Genomic DNA, 26,101 nt, shown 5'->3' on the forward strand with positions numbered 1-26,101 from the left:
TACACAATGTTTTTTCAGAGGCACAACTTTCTAATTTAGATATGTAAATTAAGGAAAATTGAGAATGCGTTATGGGTTTAAATTTTTTGCTATTATAACATTATCCACGTGGAAGTTTGCAGTCGTTCAAAGACTTTAGTTATGAAACGACCTAGCTAGAACAAACTGGGTAATTGTAATAAACCTGTTTATTATCATAATAAAAACATTTTTGCAACTCTATTCTTCAAGGAATTAAAGTAAAAAAAAATACTTACAGTTTGCAGGTAAAATAAGTAGAACAGGTTAACAATTTCTACTAGAGTCTCCATGCCCATAGCCACCACCCAGGGCAGCAGCATATACTTCAGGTCCTAAAACAAAAGAACAAACGTATTTTAATGAAAATCACCTTTTTAGGGTTCCGTAGCCAAAATGGCAAAAACGGAACCCTTATAGTTTCGTCATGTCCGTCTGTCCGTCTGTCCGTCTGTCCGTCTGTCACAGCCGATTTACTCGGAAACTATAAGTACTACAGTGATGAAATTTGATGGGAATATGTGTTGTATGAACCGCTACAAAAATATGACACTAAATAGTAAAAAAAAGAATTGGGGGTGGGGCCCCCCATACATGTAACTGAGGGATGAAATTTTTTTTTTCGATGTACATACCCGTGTGGGGTATCAATGGAAAGGTCTTTTAAAATGATATAAAGTTTTCTAAAAAACATTTTTCTTAAAGTGAACGGTTTTTGAGATATCAGCTCTCAAAGTCGTAAAAAGTATGTCCCCCCCCCTCTATTTTTATAACTACGGGGTATAAAATTCTAAAAAAAATAGAGGTGATGCATGCTAATTAACTCTTTCAACGATTTTTGGTTTGATCAAAGTATCTCTTATAGTTTTTGAGATAGGTTGATTTAACTGTAATTTACGGAACCCTTCGTGCACGAGTCCGACTCGCACTTGGCCGGTTTTTTAAATTAATTGCTCATTTCCATTCACCAAGCCTCAGTGTATTGGTTAGGGGTAGACTGCAAATAGAACGCACCGTACCTAAATATTTATGCAGTGTATGGTTTAAAACTATAATTATATGTAGTTGTGTGTCGAGAAATACTTATGTAGTATATTAAATTTCAACATAGATAGATTTATGATAAGATTAAATATCCTTTATCCACGAAGTCTTACTATCTTCACTAATCTTAAATCCGCTCTCGGCAAAATCAATGTACATCAAGCATATAATATAATATTATTTTATGTATATTTAAAATAGCTCGTGCCTAAGTAACAGCTACACGTGTATCGATCATAAAGTACAGATCAAGGGTTAACTGACTTCTACATCTCTTGCAGTCGTTACGGGTATGTAGGCAGTTCTTTTCTTTGCCAAAGGTTTTTGCGGGTTACTGCAAGCCGACCCCAACATATGAGGCTAGGTAAAAGATAATTTACAACTTTAAAGTTATAAATATTGTATAATCGCAAACTGATAGTGCTGTAGATACAATAATATTTGACACTTCAAACTGTGCTTTGAGATAAGATTACATACCAAAACTTAAGTGGAACGCATGTTAATCCTACTAAACTTGGTTATTAGTCGGATATGAGCATTTTAGACAGGATGCCAGCTATGATAGGCAATCTGAACATGAAACCGTTTCTACTTGGTTAGCCCGAGTTATAAGACGTAACAGGATCACTCTAACGTGTCATAGAATACTGTTGTGTATATCGAGTTACCACAAATGTACGAATGATAGGAATTGCTTACATTTCCTAGAAATTGTATACACTTTGGAGGAATTTTAAAACAAAATTATTCTTGTGGAAATGTGCCTTTACCTTCCTAGGTACAGTATGTTTCGATAATTTATCAGGAAATGTGCAAAACTGAATGTGAAAATGAGAATAATAGTGACCGTCTCCGATGACTTTATCTAAGTTACATTAACATAAATGTGACATTTTCAAAATCCCACAAGTAATAAAAACATAAGATTGCCTCAAAGATTACCTGCTAATATTGACTGCTGTAATACAAAGCCTTCTTTAAAAGTAGTGAAAACAGGCAAGACGCATGAAAACGTTTGTAAGTTAAAATGTATGTTCTTATCTTTGCATAGGGTAGATAAACACGCGGCCTTTGTCATATTTTTGCAGACATTTCGTAGAAGTTTTCGAAACATTGTGGATCTTGTCACGTGACATGTTAGCGCATGTCAGCTTGATATCAGATCATAACTTTAAGTTCTAACGTTATGTACTCGAAGTTGGTATATCTTTTGTAAGGCAAATTTCCAATGGAATGGAACCGAAATTGATTCACTATTTTATATGAATTACTGAGATATTCTAATTTAAAAAAAAACAGCTGAAAAATATACAGTTAGTACCTACCTACTAGCATTCGAGGATAGTAACCTAACATGTAATTTTACGAGAGAGTGTTATCAAATTAACTGACCATCTGTTTTGTAGCGGGAGTAACGAAGTATTATTTTCTTTTTTTGTCTATAAGTAATAAAATATATTAGATAACAATTATTTACCTACGTAATCAACTTTACGTGTGCAAACAACAAGTTAGCTTAGACAGCAGGTTATGTGGAACTTGAAAGCCGATCGATGGATGAAAATAATTATAACAGACACATCATAAATTATTTTCCAAACTTTCCTCAGGTACCTTTTCATGTTTAATGCGTCCCTGTCCCATCGTACTTACGAGCATTAGATAATTAAGCTCACGTCATTCAGTGATGTCACGTTACCTTAATGCGATGACGTCATATACCTACAATGAAGGTGTTAATTGCTGATACACCTCTGTCAAGTATGTACATAGTCTGCATTATATTTACAAACAACATTAACCTATTTTTACACAGTACTTTCCATTTGGAATATTTCATTGTAAAGTGTAGTCGCGAGAACGTAACAACGCTTTCAAATTAGCGGATTTTTGTAGCGCATAGCGAAACCAAGCATACCTATTACCAACCTATATATTTGGTGTTCATTAAAATCTCATAGATTCTCAAAACGAATACCTAATCGCCACTAAATATGCAATATAGTGTGGTATTTCCTGACATTCGCACAGAATATTGAATGGTTATTAATAAAAGGAGATTGAATTTAATATCTGTAATAGTTCGGTCAATTGAATTTACTAACGACGGTAATATCCTAACTATTGTACAAAGATATATACCGGAGATTAACAAACGCCGACCGCCGGAATCGAGTCGGATTACCAATATCTGCTATAATTACACCTATTAGTGAAGCCTATAACATAATACTATGTTGATACTAGGTGTGTTTTAAAGAAAAGCTAAACCATTTGATCACCTATATCATTAGTTGTTAGGATGCATCTACACGGTGCAAGTAGCTTGTGCATGTTGAGGCACATGCGCAGGTTACATGCATGTACCAGCGACTCGCGTATGTACCAAAGCAAAATACCCACCTGCGTGCTCTTGTCACTTGCGCATGTTAACTTGCTCCAGCTACTTGCACCGTGTAGATGCACCCTTAGTGCCACATAAAGCGACATTAAATAACCATAATGCATCTTATGATTCCTTGCGATTCCTCAAGTAGGTCGCCTCGGGCATAAATATATGCAGTTAAATAAATCAATATATTGGTATTATTATCATAAATTGATCCCATCTATCTGGGTGTAGCGTTTCAAAATTAGTCCGAGGTTTAGTAAACAGACTTCAGTTTGACACTCCGTAGCGAATACAAATGCCGTGTGTTATGTTATGATGGTACTTTATTTTTAACTAAGTAGCTGGTTCCCGATTTCGCCCAATTATCGGGGAACCATCCTCATATAACCGCGTAAAAACTAGCTTGTCCTACGTCTTTGCTCAGGGTCTATATTATATATGTACCAAAATCAGTCTGGTAGTTTTAGCGCGATAGACAGACTTATCAAGTTACTTAAGCGCTTTTGTGTCCATAAAATACAGAATAATCAATGTCAAGTAGACCAATTGATCCTTTTTTCTCGGCGCCTTAATTGGTTAACGATCGCAAGAGAATTATATGATTGATCGTCGTACATTATTCGATAAACTCATATCGTAGAATCATCCATTTTGAGGACCACAAAGGCCCTAAAGTGTCCATAACTTCGAACTTGCCGACTACTTTTATATTTGGATTTATTGTACATGTAATTTACGCCCGCAAAAAGATACGTATCCCTTATACATTAGACGCGAATAAAGCAATGTAATATTAACGAGTCACGAAGTATTAACATGGTGAAAAGTTTCTTTGGTTACGCTGTGTGAAGGAAAGATAACAACGAAACTTTGTACCTAATTTGAAATGACTTCTACATTTACTCACTTTTGTATTTACAGCACCAGGGCGCTATAAAAAGTAAGTACCTACTTTTAATTAGTCGTATGGGTCATAAGTTATGAAGGTCAAAAAGTGTTTGTGAATCTTGACTACCTTTGTATTGTACCTACAGCCTGATCGCCTTGTTACGTATTATAGACAATTTTTTTTTCCTCAACAATGTTCTTACGTTAGATACACAAAAAGATAAAAAAAAACATTTCAATAGAAACCATTTTATATCGTAATGGTATATTTAAATGTGATTGCAACATTAACGTTTCCTACGAAGGGTATTCTAATACTTTCCCCTCTAATAGGGTGTGTAACCAACACGTTACTCAGTAGTGTAACCGCTTTGAAACTTATTGCGGTTTGTCAGGCAAGCATTAGCATATTTTATATTTTAAGTTCAAAATAGTTGCTCGAGTTTGATCTATCAAATGTTAGAAAAAAGTCTTTAAAGATTTTTGAGCTAAAATTTTTAATTTGTCTAAAGTCCTACTTTTGTAGAAGAAAACTTTCTGAAATATATTTAAACTAGCTTCCGCCCGCGGCTTTGCCCGCTTAAAGTTCGGTTATATCGCGTTTCCAAGAGAATTCTTCAAAAGTCCCGGATAAAAACTATCCTATGTTCTTTCTCAAGGTCAACTCTATCTCTGTGCCAAATTTTATTAAAATCAGTTCAGTGATTTAGACGTGAAAGCGTAACAGACAGAGGTACTTTCGCATTTATAATATTAGTAGGGATTAACTATGAAATGTTTTTATCTTAACCTACAAGGTATACTTTCATTTAATTACTTGAACAAAATGTGACTGTGATGGAGTGTCATTTTTATCAAACAATATTCAGCCATTAAGGCTGAATATTCTTTTTCACACTACGTTTCCGAAAATGCGGGTTGCAGTTGTAGAAGATAGGCACAGTATTTTACTGCTTATTTCTCACAATTTAATAACAACCTTTCTTTATATGAGTCCGCCTTGATGCCTTAGCCGTGACCCAAAGGCTCCGCTAGTCTCCCGTGGTTTTCGGTTATTAGGCTTTCAGTTTCGCAATGCTTGTGAACACCCGGGAAAAGATTTTCCTTGATGGCTGGCACGTCGTCTTTTATCTTTTAATATATATAACACTAGCTGGTTCCCCGAGGTTCGCACTCCGAGGAACTTCTTCCCGTGCCTGGACAAAATAATGCCTATGTTACTCTGGAATACTCTAGCTTCCCAAAATTAAAATAACTTTTCAAAAAAGATCAGCAGTTTCGAAGCCTTTAACAAACAAAAAAAATGGTTTCTCTTTATTAAAGTGTAAACAACCACACATCCAACAAGCAGATAGATCTGTTAATCATTTCTTTTGAGAAAATCAGGCGTGATTCAATGTCGAAATTATCATCTGCGTATTTTGGTATTCTGTCCATTACTCCTGTAGGCTGGATAAAACTTGTCACAGTCTAACCGTTAGTAGAATATTAAATCGGAGCTATACTGGACAATGTACTTAACTAGTCTTGAAAGAATATCAAGTACAATAGTAAGTAACTTTTCGAAAAATAACTTGTCTTATGAGCTTATCCCTGATAGTTTCTTCTAAGAGCTTGTTCATCTCTTTAAGAGTGTCTGAACGAGCGATTAAGGGATTATACATGATCGCAGGACAGGTACATGAAACCTGCCTTTATAAGGTGAATAAATTAACAATAGTATAGAAACGTTTTCAAGTATAAATCGTTTACGAATGTATCTAGATATTTTGAAGTTGGTTGATATAAATAAGATGTTAATGAAGGCTGTATAACACCACACAAACGGTGGGTAACGCTGCTTAGTCTTTAAATGTTCACTTACGTAGGTATGTTATATGAACACCTCAACCATTGTTGTGAAAAATCAAATTATTTAAAAAATGTAGGTAAAGATGTCGATGCAAAGTATTATGTCTTTGAAACATTATTTTTCATAGGAAATAGATAAATAATTGCCAAGTGTTTTTTTTGTGACCGAAAAGTAACCAAGTACAAAAAAAAAACATTAAATTATTATTATTTAAAAAAAATAACTTTTACCTAATATCGTTTGCAAAATTGTATAAAAAAATGCTATCCACAATAGTAAAGTGTGTTATTCAACGCTGGTAGCTTCGAGACTCCGACTCGATGTTATGTCAAGCTAGTGCAAGCTAGGAATCCCGCTCGTAAATCATACGTTACACACAATAAGCTCGAGCGCAGTTTGAAACGTACAAGAGTTTCAAGTTCTGAACGTGTTATTCGCTCATATCTGAAAATTCGACAAAACTTGCACCCGCATACAACCCTAAATTGTACTTTGACGAGCGTGGAAGCTACATTACGCTTAAGCCATGTGTCACGGCATCCGCTATGCCCGGCATTTTCGGTCGTAAATTATATCCACCCATAGCAAGTTACCTACTCAAAACGTACAGCGTCGCTTTATTTGCCAAATATGGTATTCTTTGACGATTAAGGTAAATATCATAGAATACATTGTTCATTAGAATTTCATAATTCAAAACGGTTCATCCATACAATTCACTAAAACTTGGGCAGGTTAAATGATGGCGTCACTCAATGAAAACGGTTTCCGAATATCGACATGTTGAATGTGTCATGGAGGGTTACGAGATCCGGCTTCAAGGGTTAGTAGCGATTGCAAAATTATTCAATTAGTTCACACGTCCCGTCCACCCTCTTCAGCACACACCATTACTATAATGACAATTATCGACCGATATTTCAGTTGGGTAAAGTAATCTTGTAGATACGATTCATTCACACTCTTTTAATCAATGTTTCACTGTTAAGTTATTCTGTATAAGGCATCTCTTATTGATTAAAATCTTAACCATTATTCATGGAACACCTTACAGTAGCTTTATTTAATCGTAGAATAACTCCACTCTAACCGACGACTGACGCAACACAACATCTTTTATTCAGGATTAGTACCCTCTAAGGTACCAAAAAGCTGGCCACAAATATACTTTAACACTAGCTCCTTTCTCTAAAGAACACTGTAGCTGCGGTGACGAGCAGAGGGGTATACGAAGGTAGGGTACGTCACCCTCGTAAATTCCCTCCCGCGCCCCTCGCCGCGCCCAAAACCTTCTCACAATTAAGAAGGGGACGGCCTAAGCATACGTCAGTTTCGCAAAATTATTCTACAATTGCATTGATTAAGAATGTGGGTTGGGAGCTATTTGTGTTCTCTTATGAATTGTTTGCTGTTTCAATGTTGAAATACTAACTCCAACTAAATAAACTCCAAGTAGGTACGTTTCAACAATGTGAGCAGACTTGTACGAGTTCTTATTTAATTACGAATAAGGACTGGTGAGCCGACTCCATCTGCGCCCCTGCGCTGTGCGTAGCTACGTACTCCTCCTTGTTAACAAATATAAACGATTCGTAATAGCGCTTTGTCGGATGTTTCAATGTGATATTTTGATCGCGTGGGTTGATTTTCTATAAAACGTAGTTTAAGCCCGCAGTTTAAGCCGCGTCCCGATGGAACTTTTTCCCGTAACCGGACAAAATATACTTAGCTTTGCTTAGCCTTGTTCAAGAATGATGTAGCTTTCCAATAGTCCAAGAGTTGTTGAAATAAGTTCAGTAGTTACGGAGCTTCTGGGGTATAAACAATCAAAAAAATGATTCATCTTCGTGTATGTTGAGGGCTTTGGAGTTACTTCAAACGTACATATACACGAGTGGGGCGAGGCAGTTTAAGGAAAAATACGTTGAATTCCTTTCACAACTACAAAATTATTGGCAAATCTATTTTCCTGTGTGGCTTACGGATCGGAACTCTTTGCAATGAGCGGCTGCCTAAACTGTAATATAAAAATATTTTATTTGCTTATGAATAAAGAGGAGTAAGAATTCTTTAGGTCGTTTATTAAGAAAATACTTTTTGAAGTGAGTAAATAGTTTTATTTATTCCAGTATGTTTGTTTCTAATGTGTATTTTTATGTTCTTTTATCTTTTAAGTACTATATTAGTACATCTTAAAAAGCTGATGAAATCCAGCCGACCGGATCAAAGTTAAGATCTTTGGAACTGTCTTGATTTATCTATCACGATTCACGAGTTATTTGAATAGCACACTTTCCGTATTATACAAGATTCTCAAGTTTATTGACAACAAAAATAAGGTGATGACGTCAATTCATAATGGAGATGAGGAAAACTTTCCGACTCAGGTTTTATTATCTCTAAATCCTCCGAAAACAGACGGGAAATATTAAAAAGGTTTGGAAACGAAAACATTCATGACCAATTCCTGTACACACTGAGAGAGCGCCGAACTAATTCAATAATAAATGAACCCATTCTCCAGGTTTTGTTTGCAGCAGTATGAATAATGTAGTAACAATAAACATGAACATTTTACGCCAGTTTTTGTATTACTTGACCGTAATTTGCGGCATGAAAGCTGATATTTACGCTAATTAGTTAACGAACTGAATACAAAGCGGCAGGACACTCACGGTTTCGGTGCCCTAAAATGAATACCGCTTTTCCTCTAATTGTCTTTTGGGCTTATTAATTACAGACTGTGTAAGTCAGAATTACAATCTAAACTATATTAAGCTAGTTGCTAGTAATGAAGATAAAACAAGACCGATATTACATTAAAGTCTACAAAATTAAATATGTAATTAAGAAAGCCGAACAATTTGTCTAATAACGCGCTAATTCAGAACTACGGCAGTTTGAAAAAATCTTTCAGTGTTATATACACTTTTTATCTGAATCTCCTATGGGAATGCAGATGAACCGCTGTCGGAGACCAGTCTTTTAGTACATTATAAATATCAGCAAAAGATAGAAGAAAATTTAATCCTGTCAAATTAGTTCAGCGGCGTGTAATCATTAATTTAATCGCCACCGCTACATGTCACATATATTTCCCCTAGCTGACGTACATATCTAATTACGTAGACCTTAATAATATCTAGACGTCAGTCAATTTCGAGCGGCGCTTAACACCTAATGTATCGCTACAAGTAATTATAAACTAGCCCCTTGTAAAGTACGGGTCTAATCTACTGTATTACACGTAGCCTCTTGTAGGAAAAGCATACATAAAATTCCGTCGTAGTTTGAATGATTACTGTGTGTCTTATAGCTTTTAAACTACGCAATGGATTTTTGCTTAGGTTAGGTATAAGCGATCGGTAAGTGAATTTCTGTAGTAAGCATTATATAAGTAAGTAAGTGTAAGTATTGTGTATTATAGTGTAAGAATTATGTCCGACAAATCTATTTGTAGGTATTTGAAGAAAACTGTGTCTTAATTATGATACGTAGTAGTTATGACAATAATATACCAACCTTATAAACGCCAAATATCAGGAGCACGCACCCAAGTAGTCCTATAGTACTACAGGCCAGCAGCGTTATGTTCAGCGACACGGTTACTAGAAGAAAATAACATTAATTAGTCAAAGGTCATTATATTGTAAGGATATAGTATTTTAAAAACCATAAAATATATTTTTTTTAACTAAATAACTATAATACTAATTTAAACATAGTGCCGATACGACTCTGGTTAAACACGGAGGGTACCTATGTAAGTATGCTGTTTTTTTTTTTAATAATAAATTTATTTTAGGACGTCCATTACCAATTAATAATTTTTACAGGTTATTTTTTATTTTGTTTTGTAATGTTCATAAAATCCTTTTATAAGAGGTACTTATGTCATAAAGCAAGATGATCGAAATATTGTATCCGTAGTGTCGTAATATTTATACGATTTTTCCAAAACTCTAATAACTTCAAATGGCTTGTTAAATGTCCCCCATTTCGTTCAGACAGATTTTACCTCTATTTTCTATAATTACGTATCATTTCACATATCTAAAAATTGTATAAAAAATTAAAAGATTTTTCATTTGCCTCATAACACATGTATTTCATGAAGCAGAAAAATTTAAAATAATTTAAAATGAACGACGACGCAATCATTTTGGTGTCACACAAGTAGAATAAATAACTTGTTTTCAAACAAAGGACTAATTATGCAAACATGCCGACAACAGGTGCTCTAACTAGAGCATAGAATATGCTGCTACTTTCAAAATGTACCCAATTATATGTTCAAGTTTTACCATCCCTCAGTAATTGACATATTGCATACATATTCTCAACTTAATATTCGGTTCTCATCCATGCAAATAAGACAGTAGCCTAATCAAATGTAAAACAGGCGAGGTAAAAATGTATATAACAATACGTATGTAGGCTGAGCTCGCTACCTACTTCACTGAAAAGCTTCTATTCAATGTGATTGAGTATCAAATTGGGAAATAATTTTCTACGTGATCAAATTTGACGGTGTGTGTAAAATAAATACAGATACCAAATCATACTTGACTTAAATGGAAACGATGGAAGCCAATCAGACGACCTTAAATAAAATGGTTTTTGTCAAAACTCGTCGTAAATAAAGACAAACAACAGTAACTTGTTATTTTATGATTGACAAGACAGACACAGTGGGACTATAAAATGTAAAACAAAAAATAAATTATAGATACTGTATAGTTCATCGGACAAAATAACTTGATTTTCTTAAAAAAAATAAACTCCGTTCCATAAAACGTTGTACTTTGGAATGTTTTTCAAGTTGTAATTTTATTATTTTAAACATTTAGATGGATAACATTTTACTTTAAAAAAAATATCAGTGAGTTTTCAAATGTCACCAACTGCCAAACTTTATTTAGCTTACAAAAAATCGCTTTTTTCGCAGCTTTTTTTACAGAAATAAAGTTTGCTATGCCCATTTTCTGTCTCTGACACATTCTGCAAAACCTGCTTTTTATGCCGTGAAACAGAATGAACTAATCATTCACGTTTTTGTTTTGGCAGTCGTGACGTGAAATCTTCTTATTTTCACTCTAGACTCGTACCTACTCCCGGACTCGGTAGCTTTGCAAGCATCGAATTCTTTATTAAAGAAGCCTCCATGGGTGATAACGATACTTTAGAAGTCTCTTTAGTTACCCTCACTTTGAAGGGATAATGTTAAAGTACAATACTGCATGTCCATAATTAAACTACCAAAATAAAAAAGTATTGCGATACAATTTGTCTCAAATCCCGTTACGTATGTACTGCAGCCGTAGTTACAATTCCAAGTTGAGTGGATTTGAGAAAACTGAGAGAAGATAAATCTGCAGCTCACATGATAAGTAGACCAAACTCGTTAAAATTAAATTGCGTCCTGGTCGTCGCAGCTTAGTTCCGAAAAGCGCATTATATCTTGTTTTTGTCATAAAAAAATAATAACTATATAACTCTTCCTAAGCTGGCTGAAATGTTATAAGCATACAACCAGTGGTCTGACCAGCGTCCAGTGGAAACTACTCCTCCCACCTGAATAAAAATATCCCGTAACCTTCGTCGAAAAATTAGCTTATTTTTCGACGCATGAAAGATTGTTTAAATTGGACCAGTAGTTCCTGAGACTAGCAGGCTCAAACAACCAAGCAATTTTTTTTAATATAAGGTTCCAGCATGGCTTGAAAACACAATAGCACATTGCACCCGAAGCGGTACAATGTTCGGTGGGACATCAATCAAAAACAAGCAAAAATAATATCTACCTTTAATTTGCACGAAATTCCCATAAAACTTACAAGTTTTTATAGATGTTCTAGTAATTATTATCTACGTACCAAGTTGAAGATTCTTTATAATGCAATATGATCTGATACTTACAGTGAACAGCAAAAACATCCGGGACCGTCATTATTATACGCTGTCTTGGCATGCACGGTTTTATCCGCCAGATTGTAACAACTACGTAAAAAGAAAATTCAATATTTACATTAAGCTCCATACTGCTTAAGTATTATAGTGAGAAAACTCCCAAATTACAGTGTTCCATCGAAGCACTTGGCGTGAATTATTAATAAGCTTTCAATTAAAAGTGCTGAACTTTTATGAAATAAGCCAGTGGACTAGCGAGACAAAGTGTATTTTTATGAATGTGCTCTTGCTGATGTCTTAAGGGTATAACTAATTGAAATGAATTTACAGTATCTAGCAATCACGTTAAAATATGCCCTGAACTTTGAAGAGATTCTCCTATTAGAAGTTAATTTGTAAATGTGAACTGTCTCAATGCATTCGCTCGAAATGTTTGCAGTATGTTTGCTAGTTCAAATTATTAAGTTAAGTAACAATTAAGCACGTGGTGCTTGCTAAAACTTGAGTGAGGCAAATGAGACTTAATACTTTGTGTTGTAGACTTGTATATCTACTATTAAAATGTTAGCTCGCATATATTATGTAGTACAAAATCGCAATATATGTATGTCTATAGTATCCATACACATCACACGTACACGAAGCTAGGTTCTTTTGTTAATGAGTTTAATCAATCTTCATTGTTTTCACTACACTTGTGTAGTATGTACCTATACCTATTCTGGTTGGTAGTCTTGTTAAAGTACTGGTAATTAATTTAAGTTAGTATACCTATGAACCCAAGTTCACAGACTAAATAAATGTCAGTATGATTATGAATTTTATCATTAAAGTGCACATTTGTTTTACGAAAAACGGACGCTTATGATATCGGTGAAAAAGGTAATTGCGGATGGCGTTTTGGCTGTCTATGAAATTACATGAATGGAGGGCGCCTGATGTTTAGACTTTTTACAATATTACTTTGCCGAAAATGAAATAGGACAGTAGGATATTATTGGGCATTCTAATCCACCTTCCGTTCCTACGGCTCACTCCGTTCGCCTCCGTCGCTCTCGGTGGATTAGAATGCCCAATAATATAAATGGATTACCTTGATCGATCAGCAAACGGATTGGGCGCCATTCCAATTGGTTATTAGTTTAAAACTAAAACGAGCATGAGAACAGACTATTTAGTGTTTGCTGGCGTAATGTTGCTTATAAATGTGAATGTAACAAATTAATTGAGTCATTTTTAGTCTGTTCGTTTCATGTAGTAACCATGAAGTTTGTCAAACAGCCACAATCATTAAATGTGAATACAGTTTGTATTGAGCCTCGAAATACTGGTTCTCGTCATGGAGACCTACTACCCAACTCTGTACGTTGCATTATTTGCGGGCCTTCCAATTCTGGAAAAACTAATTTGTTAATAGGTCTTCTCATACATGAGAATGGATTAAGATTTCAAAATGTTTATGTTTATTCGAAAACTCTGCATCAACCCAAATACATTTTTAGAACAAGTTTTGCAACGAGTTCCTGGTGTATCATTCCAGAAATATCATGGTAATGAGGAAGTACTGAGTGTCCAGGAGGCAAAACCTAATTCTGTGATCATATTTGATGATGTTGCTTGCGAAAACCAAAACAATATGCGTGATTACTTTGCGATGGGAAGACATAAATGTATTGATTGTTTTTATCTTAACCAAACATATACTAAAATTCCTAAACAGTTAGTTCGGGACAATGCTAACTTAATTATACTTTTTAAACAAGATGAAATTAATTTGAAACATATTTATGAAGAACATGTCAACACTGATATGTCATGGAGCGAATTCCGTGAAATGTGTTCAAAAATATGGAGTGAACCTTTCAATTATATAGTCATTAATAAGGATTGTTCCAAAAATAAAGGATGTTACAGAAATAAATTTGACACTTTTGTAATCTTTGATTAAGATCATAAATATTTAAGTATCTTACCACAGAAATATTATTATTCGTTAAACAACGCTTAACCTATCAAGATATAAAAATGGAAAAACATTAAAAACAAATTGTTGATGCTGCAGAAGCTGTTAAGAAAAAAATACGAAAGATGAAAGACATTGAGATTGATAATAATCAGACACTGGAGTCAATGTTCAAGCCTGTAACAGAACCTCTCAACCTAATTGCAAATGCAAGCATGCAACCTCCTCGTTTATATGCTACGGGAAATGAAGAAGCAGATATTTCATTTATTGATTCAGCTTCTCAGAAAGAAAACCTGAGTAAAGTCGACGGTGACTATGAATCCGACAAGGACAGTGATTGTTCGTTTCAATCATTGGTTGAAAATAAACAGGGTGATACATCATCTTGGTCAATAACCTCAGAAGCACTTGCCGGGGTCCCATATGGTGTCAGAGTGGTGGATGGGAACTTGATGCTAGGTTCAGCTCGCATAACAATCAGCGATGAATATATTAATGTGTCTGGACACAAATATCAAAATACACCTGGTTTAAAACAGTTGTTGCTAAAGAAAGATGTAGATTTAAGTTTGGTAACCGACAGGGATATGCAACATTATAAGTCAATGCTACTCGATACAAATGCTCATCGACGAGACTATGATTCCGGTAAACCAATAAAAAGTAATAAGGGGCAGAAATATTTACAAGTTATTAAGCCACTTTTTAAACTACAAAGTACCATCCAAGACAGTATTCCGAAGGGAAAAGGACTGTCATTGACAAAAATGTGGAAAAAGAACACAGATTTTGTATATTGGGATGATCCAAATGAACTAGTGGATAGGTTAAAATTACTGATAGCTTCTCGAGATGCTGGTAACACTGGAGTTAACAATGAAATTATATCTATCATTGAAGAATTGCGTGAAAATAAAATAATAAATAAATGATTTTAAAAAATGTATTCATTTTATTGTTAACCTTTCATCAATATACACCTAAATATGAACGTAGACAAATTTGGACATCACGTTCATAAAAGATTACGTTTAACAGAGTTACTTGACTTTAATGAGAACGCCCTGTGCAAGTCAGAAACGGGAGACTATGATTTAAAAACAATTAGATTGAAAGGAATAAGATCTCCTGTAGAAGGAGACGAAGCTGTGAACAAGGATTATGTAGATCGAATGAATGCTCAGACAGTACAAGAATTCAATAGACTGATTTCTTCATTACGTTCTCAAATTATAATAGATGGGCAAAATGCAGTTAAGTCTTATTTAAAAACAAAGTCATCAGACGTTTTGACTCATTTCGAAGACAAGTTTTATACTAAAGCAGAGGTAGATAAGTTAATTAAAAATTTCCCTAATGGCAAAACAGCAAATAGTTAATGAAATACATAAAGCCGCACGAAGAAATTTCCTGAGGCGTTCAGTTATTTTAAAAGGAATCGATGATTTGTGGCAAGCCGATCTGATGGACATGCAAAACTTGAAAAAGTATAATAAAAGTTACAATTATGTGCTAGTGGTTATTGATTGCTTCTCAAAGTATGCTTGGGCGGAACCATTGAAATCAAAAAATAAACAAGATGTTACTCATGCATTTGAAAGGATATTGATTGATAGTAATCGCAGACCTGTTAATTTACAAACGGATATGGGGACCGAGTTTTATAACAATACGTTTCAGAATCTTATGAAGACGAACAATATTAACCATTACTCAACGTTTTCAACCAAAAAAGCTTCGATTGTTGAAAGACTAATAAGAACTATTAAAAACAAGTTATATAAATCTTTTAGCTATAACGGAAACTACAAATGGTTAGGACAACCGTTAGAAGTAATATTGAAGACATATAATAATACAAAGCATCAGACTATTAAATATAAACCAGCTGAAGTAAATAAATATAATGAACACGATATAAAAGAAAATATTAACAGAACATTAAAGAAAATATCTTCTCTCCATACAAAGAAACCTAAGTTTAAAGTAGGCGATTATGTACGCATCAGTAAATACAAACACAATTTCGAGAAAGGTTACACCCCCAATTGGTCAACTGAATTATTTACTATTAAAAAGATTAATAAAACCATACCAGTAACATACCACATAGAAGATCAGCGAAAAAAAATAATATTGGGGGCATTTTATGAGCAAGAACTTCAGAAATCTAATTATTCTGATGTTTATTTGATAGAAAAAGTTTTAAAAAGAAGAGGACGTAAACTGTTCGTGAAGTGGTTAGGTCTGAATGATGAAGAAAACAGTTGGATTGATAAAGCTGCAATAATGAGTTAAAATATATAAATAATACAGATGTAATATTTGTATCAGTACACTTAAAGTAATGCAAGGTGGTGGACTAGTAAATAACATAATTAATAATCTACCGTTCGAAGTTCATTTGCCCGGATACAATTATTGCGGACCAGGAACTAAACTTCAAAACGATTGTTGCGAGGTGATCGAGGCGTGAATAAGCTAGACGAAGCTTGTATGCACCACGACATTGCTTACGCAAATCATACAGATCTATCCCATCGTCACAAAGCTGACTTACAATTACTCAACATGGCTAAACAAAGACTTAAATCAAAAGATGCGGGAAAAGGTGAAAAGTTAAGCTCATGGCTAGTGAGCAAGGTTATGAAAGCAAAACTGAAGTCTGGTTCCGGTGTAAAACATTTAGAAGCTTGGTTTCAAAAATTAGATCAAAAATTAAAAAATGAAACCCAAGAATAGTAAAACTTTGATTAAAGTTGCTTATTTAGCAGCAAAAAATGTTTCCAGGAATTAATCGAATTCGAGTACCGCGAGTAATACCTTTGCCAAAGACTGGAGGGTTTTGCCTCTAATCCCTATTTTCGCTGGTTTATCAGCTTTAGGAACTTTAGCTGGTGGTGCCGCTGGTATTGCAAAACTGTGAATGATTACAAAGCAGCTCAGCAAAATTTACGAGAAACAGAACGACACAATAAGGTTATGGAAGGCTTAGTGGTGGGCAAGGGTTTATACATTAAGCCGTACAAAATGGCAAAGGTTTGTTTATAAAACCATCAAAAACTAAAAGTATGCTACCCAATCGTCCTCTGACTAATGTAGATATTCAAAAGTATGCAAAAGACATCCCATATTTCCGGGAATCTACATGAAGGATCAGTTACCAAGGAAGCCGAAAAAAATTGAATGCGCTATCGTAAACTTAGACGATTCTAAGAACGAAGGAACTCATTGGGTAGCTTATGTTAAATTATACAAGCATTGTGAATATTTTGATAGCTATGGAGATTTAAAACCTCCAACAGAATTAATGCGATATTTTAAGAATTGTAATGTTTATTATAACTACACAAGATATCAAAGATTCAATGCAGTAAATTGTGGTCACTTATGTTTAGAGTATTTGATGACTTTTTGGAATAAAAAAATATAAAATGTATGTTTTTCTTTAATTTTAATCATTTCCACAATGTCACTCACTTTGTCAATAACTGGAAATTCGTCAAATTTATCTACATACTATCCAAATACGTTGCAACTAGATGGAGCTTATGAGTGCGCCTTATTGCATTTTTCAACATTTAATTCTATTCCCAACATTGACAAAACGAATAACAAGTTCTACTACGGTTCCAACGAAGTTATTGAAATACCGGAAGGTACATATGAATTGCAAGATATCAGTGATTATTTAAAATCTGAAATTAAGGATGCAACAATAAAACTACTATGCAATAATAATACGTTAAAAACTACTATTTTCTGTACAAAAGACATTGATTTTAGCAAAGAAAGCTCTTTCAGAAGACTGTTAGGATTTAATAAGCAGATTTTAAAAGGTAATAAATGGCATGTATCACAGTTTCCAGTCAACATTTTACCTACGACTGTGATCAGGGTTGAATGTGATATTGTAAGCGGCTCGTTTATAAACGGTGAACCAAGTCACATTATTCACGAATTTGCACTCAACGTGCCACCTGGATATAGGATCATAGAAATACCGAAGAACGCAATATACTTTCCGATAAATCAAAATAATATAAGCTGTATTCATATTAGGCTATTAGACATAAGGAATCGCTTAATAAATTTACGTGGTGAAGAAGTGCAGCTGTATTTGCATCTTAGACGAAAAAATGATTGACTACAATAAATATGTACCTCAACAAGTTAAAAATATCAGTTCTACTCGAGCTACTCACCATACAAGACCACGCTCTAAGAAGAAAATAAAATTAACTAAAGATAATAAGGCATTCCTTAAAGCAATCGGATTACTAAAATGAATATATTAGACGTTTTATCCACTCCGACTTACGACACTGCAATAGAAGGAATTGAATTTCATTCTTACAAACCCTACGTAACAAGTTTTAATAGAAATGATGAAATACGCATACCTATCAATCAACAGGACCTGTACATATTACCATCAGCTAGCACTTTATATTTGGAAGGAACCGTTATAGTTAGCAAGAAGGATACGAAAGACAAAGCTACTAGTGTCCATTTCACCAACAATGCTCTACTTTACTTATTTCAAGATATTAGGTATGAGCTAAATGGAGTAGAGATAGATAAAATAAAAATGCTGGTATAACTACAACCATAAAATCGTTAATATCAATGAATGAGGGCGAATCAAAGATGTCTAACGCCTGGGGTTGGAATATCGATGGAATAAAAAATAATCATGGAGGAAGTTTTTCTGCTTCTATCCCACTTCGCAATATCCTCGGTTTCGCTGAAGATTTTAAAAAAGTCATCATAAATAGTAGACACGAACTGGTACTGTTACGAAGTAACACTAATTTGAACGCTGTAAAACTTAGCACCGGCGAAGTAGTGGATGACGTTCACATCAACAAAATCATATGGCGCGTACCACATGTTAAAGTATCAGATAAAGAAAAATTTCTTTGCTAAAACTGTTAGAAAAGATCGTCCGCTCCAGATGATTTACAGAAATTGGGATCTCTACGAATATCCAGCTTTACCTAAAACTACAAAGCATACGTGGTCTATCAAAACTGCATCTCAAATTGAAAAACCAAGATACGTCATTATAGGCTTACAGACAAATAGGAAAAATAGTGCAAGTTCTGACATGTCTCAATTCGATCACTGCAATGTTCGTGACGTAAAAGTGTACCTAAATTCAACTTATTTTCCATATGAAAGTCTTAATGTGAACTTCGCTAATAACAGAATTGCATTATTATATGAGCAATACGTCAGATTTCAACAGTCGTATTACGGACGCCGTCCAGAACCCTTGTTAAGTGAGAAACAGTTTAAAGATTTAGCACCGCTGTTTGTAGTCGATTGCTCTAGACAAGCAGATAATCTAAAGGCGGGTCCTGTCGTAGATGTAAGAGTAGAAATTGAGAGTGATTCGGAACTACCAGATCAAACTGCAGCTTATTGTCTCATTCTGAATGACTGCATTGTTGAATACAAGCCATTAAGTAACATCGTAAAGAAGATATCATGAACGCAGATACCATCATAGTTGACCTCCAAGGATTTAAAGATAATCAAAATAATTTTATCGTGAAGGAAGTGGCCATTGTAAGTCAGGAACTTACCCAAACATTCTTAGTAAAACCACCATATCCGTTTCATTATTTGTCTAAAGAAGAAAAGAAGCAAGTGAGATGGATAGAAAGAAATCGAGGAATTTACTGGAGTGAGGGCTACATCGATTATAAAGAATTTCAACGCATCGTAGTATTATATCTCGAGAATAAGAAAATAATGACCAAGGGTTTGGAAAAAATACAGTGGATTCAAGAATTATGCACGAACTGTAAAGTGATTGATCTTGGTGAAAAGGGATGTCCTAATCTTTCAACATTAAAAGAATGTTTTTAAAAATAAAAGAGACTTTAACTGTGTGCATCATAGAATTAACTGTGCATTAAATAATGCTGTGTGTATAAGAAAATGGTATTTTGATAATAACATGTCTGTGTTTAATTTATTCAGCAAAAAGTTTGGAAATGATGAAGTGGATTGTTAATAATGTGTCATAAAATACCATTATACATACTTATATTATGAAAAACATTCGTTTCATGTTCATTCCTGTCTATTGCACTTACACGTGTCTGGTGCTAAATATGACACCACACAGGTGCACTCGTATAAAGAATACAGGTTTAAACTTGTTAAAACATGACATTGATTCAAAGCATACGAGTCTTTATTGAGTACTGTTACATTAAACTATTTCACTTCCTTCGTCATTGCGCTGTCCGTTGTCGAAGTGGTAACATCTCATCAAAAAATAAAACATTGTAAGTATTGACCCTATATCTTTCTATCAGTATATCTTTATTACTCATTTTGATTTAAAACTTACTTATTGTTTTATTTGTTTCAGATCATCAATAATGTGTGATTCTCCTGACATTCGTTTCTCACAATACGCTCAAGGTTTTCCTACTCCAAGTTTGAGCTGGCATACACCAGAGCCACAACCTCGTGCGAGTAAGAAGCCTAGAGTGAGACGTCAAAAGCAAAAGCAGACTCCAGTGTACCAATCGTTCGTCATCAACAATGAGAAGAAAAAAGGAGTACGGCTCATTCAAGTACAAGTGTTGGACATTAATGAACAACAAAAACCTGCAACCCCTGACGGAGAAGTGCTAGTGATGAGCGCGCAATACGTTGTGACTGAGCCTGTGGACTATATAATGGACGAGACACAGGCATTAATAAATAAAATATCCAAAAAACTTTGTGAAGACTATAGTTATAAGTTATAAGTTAAGTATGATTATTTGTAGATATGTATGTAAATATGTTGCATGTGAATAATATAGGTAGATTTTAGTTATTAACTTTAGGATATTTCTATTATTTTGTCTACACACATCACATGTTTAATTGTAATCTTTATATATATGTAAGGAAACTTTGTGAAAACTATAGTTATAATTAAGTATGATTATTTGTATGTATGTAAATATGTTGCATGTGAATAATATAGGTAGATTTTAGTTATTAACATTAGGATATTTCTATTATTTTGTCTACACATCACATGTTTAATTGTAATCATTATATTAAATATATAAGGAAATCACATTTTAATATAAGTTTATAAAAATAATTGTACCTAGCCATAATTAGCTATGTAGTAGTACCTATTGTAGTTGATTCTGGTAATATTATATTTGCGCAGTTATAAAGTTAATTTTATAGTAATGTTGTAAAAATATATAATGTTTAAACTTTATCTAGAATAGTTTGTAGTTTATCAATGTACATATAATATTATAAGTTACTGTTATATAAATAAATAAATAGTGTAAAGTTTAAATTTATATTATGTTTCATTTTCTATTATAATTAATCATTGGTATTTAAATTAGCTATAGGAAAATTGTATTTACAGTTTTTTAATTCATAAATATACGCTAATATGGTCATAAAATATATTAAATAAAAACAATGATTAAAAACCATAATTTGAAACAAAAATATTTTACTGTAGCTAATTTAAAGTTAGTAAGGCAGCATTACATTGCATATTCATAAAAAAATACAGTAAAAAAATTAAAAAAAAATATGGAAAGGATGTAAGAAAAGCACAGTATGAAGAATGAAAGTACGAGAGGAATGTATTGCGACAACTGGTATGGATGAGGAGTTACATTGACGGAACTAATCCGTAAAAAAAACAATGTCATGTTTTAACAAGTTTAAACCTGTATACTTTATACGAGCGCACCTGTGTGGTGTCATATTTAACATCAGATACGTGTAAGCGCAATAGACAGGAATGAACATGAAACTAATGTTTTCACAAGTCTGATCTTGTATGCTTCGAGCACTTGTTTTGAAAATATTTGACATCAGGAATGGAAATAAAATATATTATTGTATGTTTTACATAATATTTTAAAAATATATAATATTGATATTTAGCATCCGTTTATCATCATTACTTGACAGTGCTATTTTATTTATACTTTGTGTAAATATTTCATGTTTTATTGATTTAAACAACACATTTTTTTGCGGATAACATGACAATTATACGTTTTCATAATCAAGACTATTTATTTTTTTTACAACAGACTTCTTTATACCTTTGCAACTTGCGAGTGCAATGAGGAATTAAAACACAGATATAATTAACATAATATATTTATTTATAAAAATATTTTGGTTAGTATACATAATTCTTACAAACTAATATTAGTCCTTACAATTATGGATTACAAAAAGCTTATGCCTATTTAGGACACCAGTCATTCAAAATTACATATTTTTTTACCATGTACCTAGGTAGGTACTTACATCATAGATAGTAGGTATGGAGTTATAGTCATTGATTAAGTTTAGGTAGCTAATTACATATATTTTGCAACATTAATGAAGTTACAAGGTAAAAATGGATTGAAAAATACCTATTTATTACACATTACATAAAAATGGTTGCATTTCCCCAGGCTAAAGTTGACACTTTATCAAATAATAGCAATCGTTTGTCATCATTGCTTGAAAGTGCCACTTTATTTACATTTTGTGTGAATATTTCATGTTTTATTGACCTAAACAAAATATTTTTTTTGCGAATGACATTGCAGTTGTACAAAACACTTTTATAATCGGTCATTTTAAACTGCTTCGTAATACATTTTTTAGTACCTTTTGCCTTCTTTATAGTTTTATCTAACGTTTTAATACAATAAAGCTTTGAGCGCAGTCCAACGAACTCTTTAATGATTTTACCACCCATTTCGTCCTTAAATAGCCCTGGAATCTTTTTATTAATAATTGGTAACTCAAATTCATTATTCGAATCATAGTTGCTGGTATCTAAGTATTTTAGGAAATGCATCTTGAAATCTTTATAAATGTCATTCGTTTCAACTTTATAAACCAGACTGTCTGTGTCAGTGTAGCACAATTGAATTCGGTTACCATAAAAAGGCTTTATAGTGGAATAGTGGAAATCGTACATGTGACTCTTAGACAATTCTAATACAGCAAACCCTATATATATTGGTTTGTTTAGAATAACACGCGAAGGCTTCATTTGGATTGCTACTAAATTATCAGAAAAGACAGACGCGCTATGAAAATAAGGGCTGGCTATTAATTTCTCAGCACAAGTTGTCTTTTTTGTTTTATTGTTCGAATCACACCACTTGTTTACTAATTTTACATCTATTCTTTGTTCATTATTTTCCAGCGTCTTCCCAAAATACTATTGTTTAGTAATTTAAAAAAATCTTGTTCGAAGGTCGACTCTGCTTTCTGACGTAGCTGGGTGTTAAGATCAATATATTGCTTTAAAAAACAACTTTGTTTAAATTCTATAGCTCGATGGATTTTTTTCAACACTAAACCGTGCTGTAGACATTTTTTTAAATGTGCGTAATGAATAACGTACTGGTATTTATCATACAAATTTGGTATTAGTTTTTTATTATTACCACCAGGTGGTAAGCATTTTTCAGGACAGAATGGGAAGTCATTGTGATCAATGTGCAAATGCCTAGGGTACATTAAATCAACTTCAAGAATATAACCTTTTTCCGCGGTATCACTAATATTTGTTAAATTCAATTGTAAATCATCTATTTCTTTTCTGTTCATAAATCTGAAATCGGAATAGGGTAGTGCCTGACACATGCTATACCCGTATAGATTGTTACAGTCTAAATAAATAATGAATGAATTTGGACTGGACGTATCATAAGAATCCAAATATTTATTATTAGCTTTGGCATGTCTTCTGGAACACATACAAACACCTCCGCGGATACCTTTTTGTATCATTCTAAAAATTTCAACATCACTAATTAATTCTAATTTAACTCCTGTTTTCAAAAGCATTGCATCAAACGATAGGCTTGGTGCTGTAAGATAAAATGCAGGATCGAGATTATAATATCGTTTACAAGTTTTTCTAAAACTTTCAAATATATCTGTTAGCAATAGAACGTCCGTTTTAAGATATAAATCTGTGTACATACCCATATTTTGAATATTAAATACTGACCAAACAGATTGAGCATGTTCATAGTCTTCGTCGGAAATTAATTCATTAGTCAAAGAGTTATAAAAATGATTTTTAGATGGCAAACATGTATCTTCATAACGTTCCCATTGAGACATATAGTCATATGGATACACTCCTTTTCGGGTTAACAAACTGAATTGTGTTTCAATAGGAAAATGTGATTTTAACTGTTGAAATTCTTGTATTTTCATTGTACTAGTTAACTTTTCTAAGCTAGTTCCCAAAAATTTGAAAGAATCTACAAACCGAACCTGAATGCTTTCCTTAGGGAAATCGGAATAAATTTTGTAAAAGAAATATAGTTTTCTTTCGTTTTAGGTATCACTTTAAGAGATCCTGGAGCTTCTCCTAATTCTTTTATAAAAAGGTGACAGTCATAACCAGATAAATTATGAAAAAATACTGGTATAAATGATGGTACTTTGTATTGTATGTTACAATAACTATGAGCTGCGCCGCGATATTTACCAGTCAAGTGACAATGATCACGGACTTTGTCACCGAACAAAAAGTGCTCACAAATATGACATGTTGCTGCATTTTCAAAGTCATGAGCATGATCATCAGTAAAAATAATAGGAACGTTACTTTTTAAAATACCATAAATTTTTTGTGCATCGTTATAAATAGATTTAACAAATTTAGATACACAATCCAAACCGCGATACGAAACGTAACGATTATGGCTGTCATCTAATGTGCACGTTATATGATATGCGAAGGCTATAGGTACATGTCGCTGACGTGTTACAGTACTCGCAGTTGTTGGATCAGGGTCACAAGATTGGTACCTTTCCAGCATTGTTTCAAAGTCAGCGTATATAACAAACTAGCTGTTGCCCGCGACTTCGTACGCGGATCCTGTCCCTTATGCCAGCGACTACGGGGTCAGCAAAATCAAAGATCTAAATAGTCTGATATTGAATTTTAAGGGACCGAAGAGAAACGTTCTATATACTTAATTTTTGTACTTTAACAGCAAAAGCACAGCAGACTAAACAAAACGCTGAGAACTGAACCGCAATAGACGTGACCATAGCGATAAAAGTAGTGATTCTAATTAGTCCGCATTTGTGTGTGGCAAAAATATTACACAAGTATTATTACGTAAAAAAACATTAAATAGATGACAAAGTCGTGGTGACTTAGTGGAAGTCGTGGTGGTTTAGTGGGTAGAGAACCAATCTCTCAAGTATGAGCGTGCGTCTTTGATTCCAGGTCTGGCAAGTGCCTGCCAATGCAACTTTTCTAAGTTCATATGTACTTTCTACGTATATTTTGGATACCAATGACCTTCATTTGGAGGGGATGTTAAACTGTAGGTTCCGACTGTCATTGAACATTCTTGGCATTCTATAGTCCCGAGGTCTGGAAGAGACATACAATATAATAATGAGATATAACGCAACAAAGTCGGAGAGTGGGGGCTCGTGACGCCACGTCTAGGCATGTAAAATTTGTACTAAGCAGTGAATTCAAGCGTTGTTGTATCTTTGTTATTATTTGTTTGTGAGAGAGAGAAAAGAAAAATACGTGTCTAAAAGACGGACTAATTACTTTTTTGATTCACCATACCTATTTCATAACATTCATTTCTATACATTTCAAGTGTAGTATTGCTCCTGAAGTTCCACATCAGGTGTTCCAGATTTTCGATGTTTATACGTCAATAGAGAGTGCATCAGATTGAACCACTTTTGCTACAACGTCATATCTTCATATGCTATAGTCTAGCTGGGCTCCTGGAGTTCCACATCAGGTGTAGGTGTGGTTCAATTTTTATAAGTCAACAGAGAGTGCTTATCAGATTGAACAACTTTTGCTAAAACGTCATACCTCTTTAAGCTATAGTCTAGCTGGGCCCCTGGAGTTCCACATCAGGTGTTTTAGATCTTCAATTTGTGTAAGTCAATAGAAAGTGCTTATCAAATTGAACAACTTTTGCTAAAACGTCATACCTGTATATGGTATAGAGAAGCTGGG

General features: G+C 33.7%; 1 protein-coding gene across 2 annotated transcripts in view; it reads right to left on the minus strand.

The window, feature by feature from the left end:
- The window catches only part of LOC110378121 (uncharacterized), a 119,090-nt gene that overhangs the window by 64,547 nt on the left and 28,442 nt on the right, over window positions 1–26,101 (minus strand). For both annotated transcript variants that reach the window (XM_049841632.2, XM_049841690.2), the window contains exons 4-5: window positions 9,720–9,805; window positions 258–353 (exon numbers count right to left, since the gene is read on the minus strand). In XM_049841632.2, coding sequence (XP_049697589.2) covers window positions 258–353; window positions 9,720–9,805 — 182 coding nt within the window. The remainder of the gene's footprint in view (window positions 1–257; window positions 354–9,719; window positions 9,806–26,101) is intronic.

The sequence above is a fragment of the Helicoverpa armigera genome, chromosome 1 (assembly GCF_030705265.1).
Source record: "Helicoverpa armigera isolate CAAS_96S chromosome 1, ASM3070526v1, whole genome shotgun sequence".
NCBI classification, from domain to species: Eukaryota; Metazoa; Arthropoda; class Insecta; order Lepidoptera; family Noctuidae; genus Helicoverpa; species Helicoverpa armigera.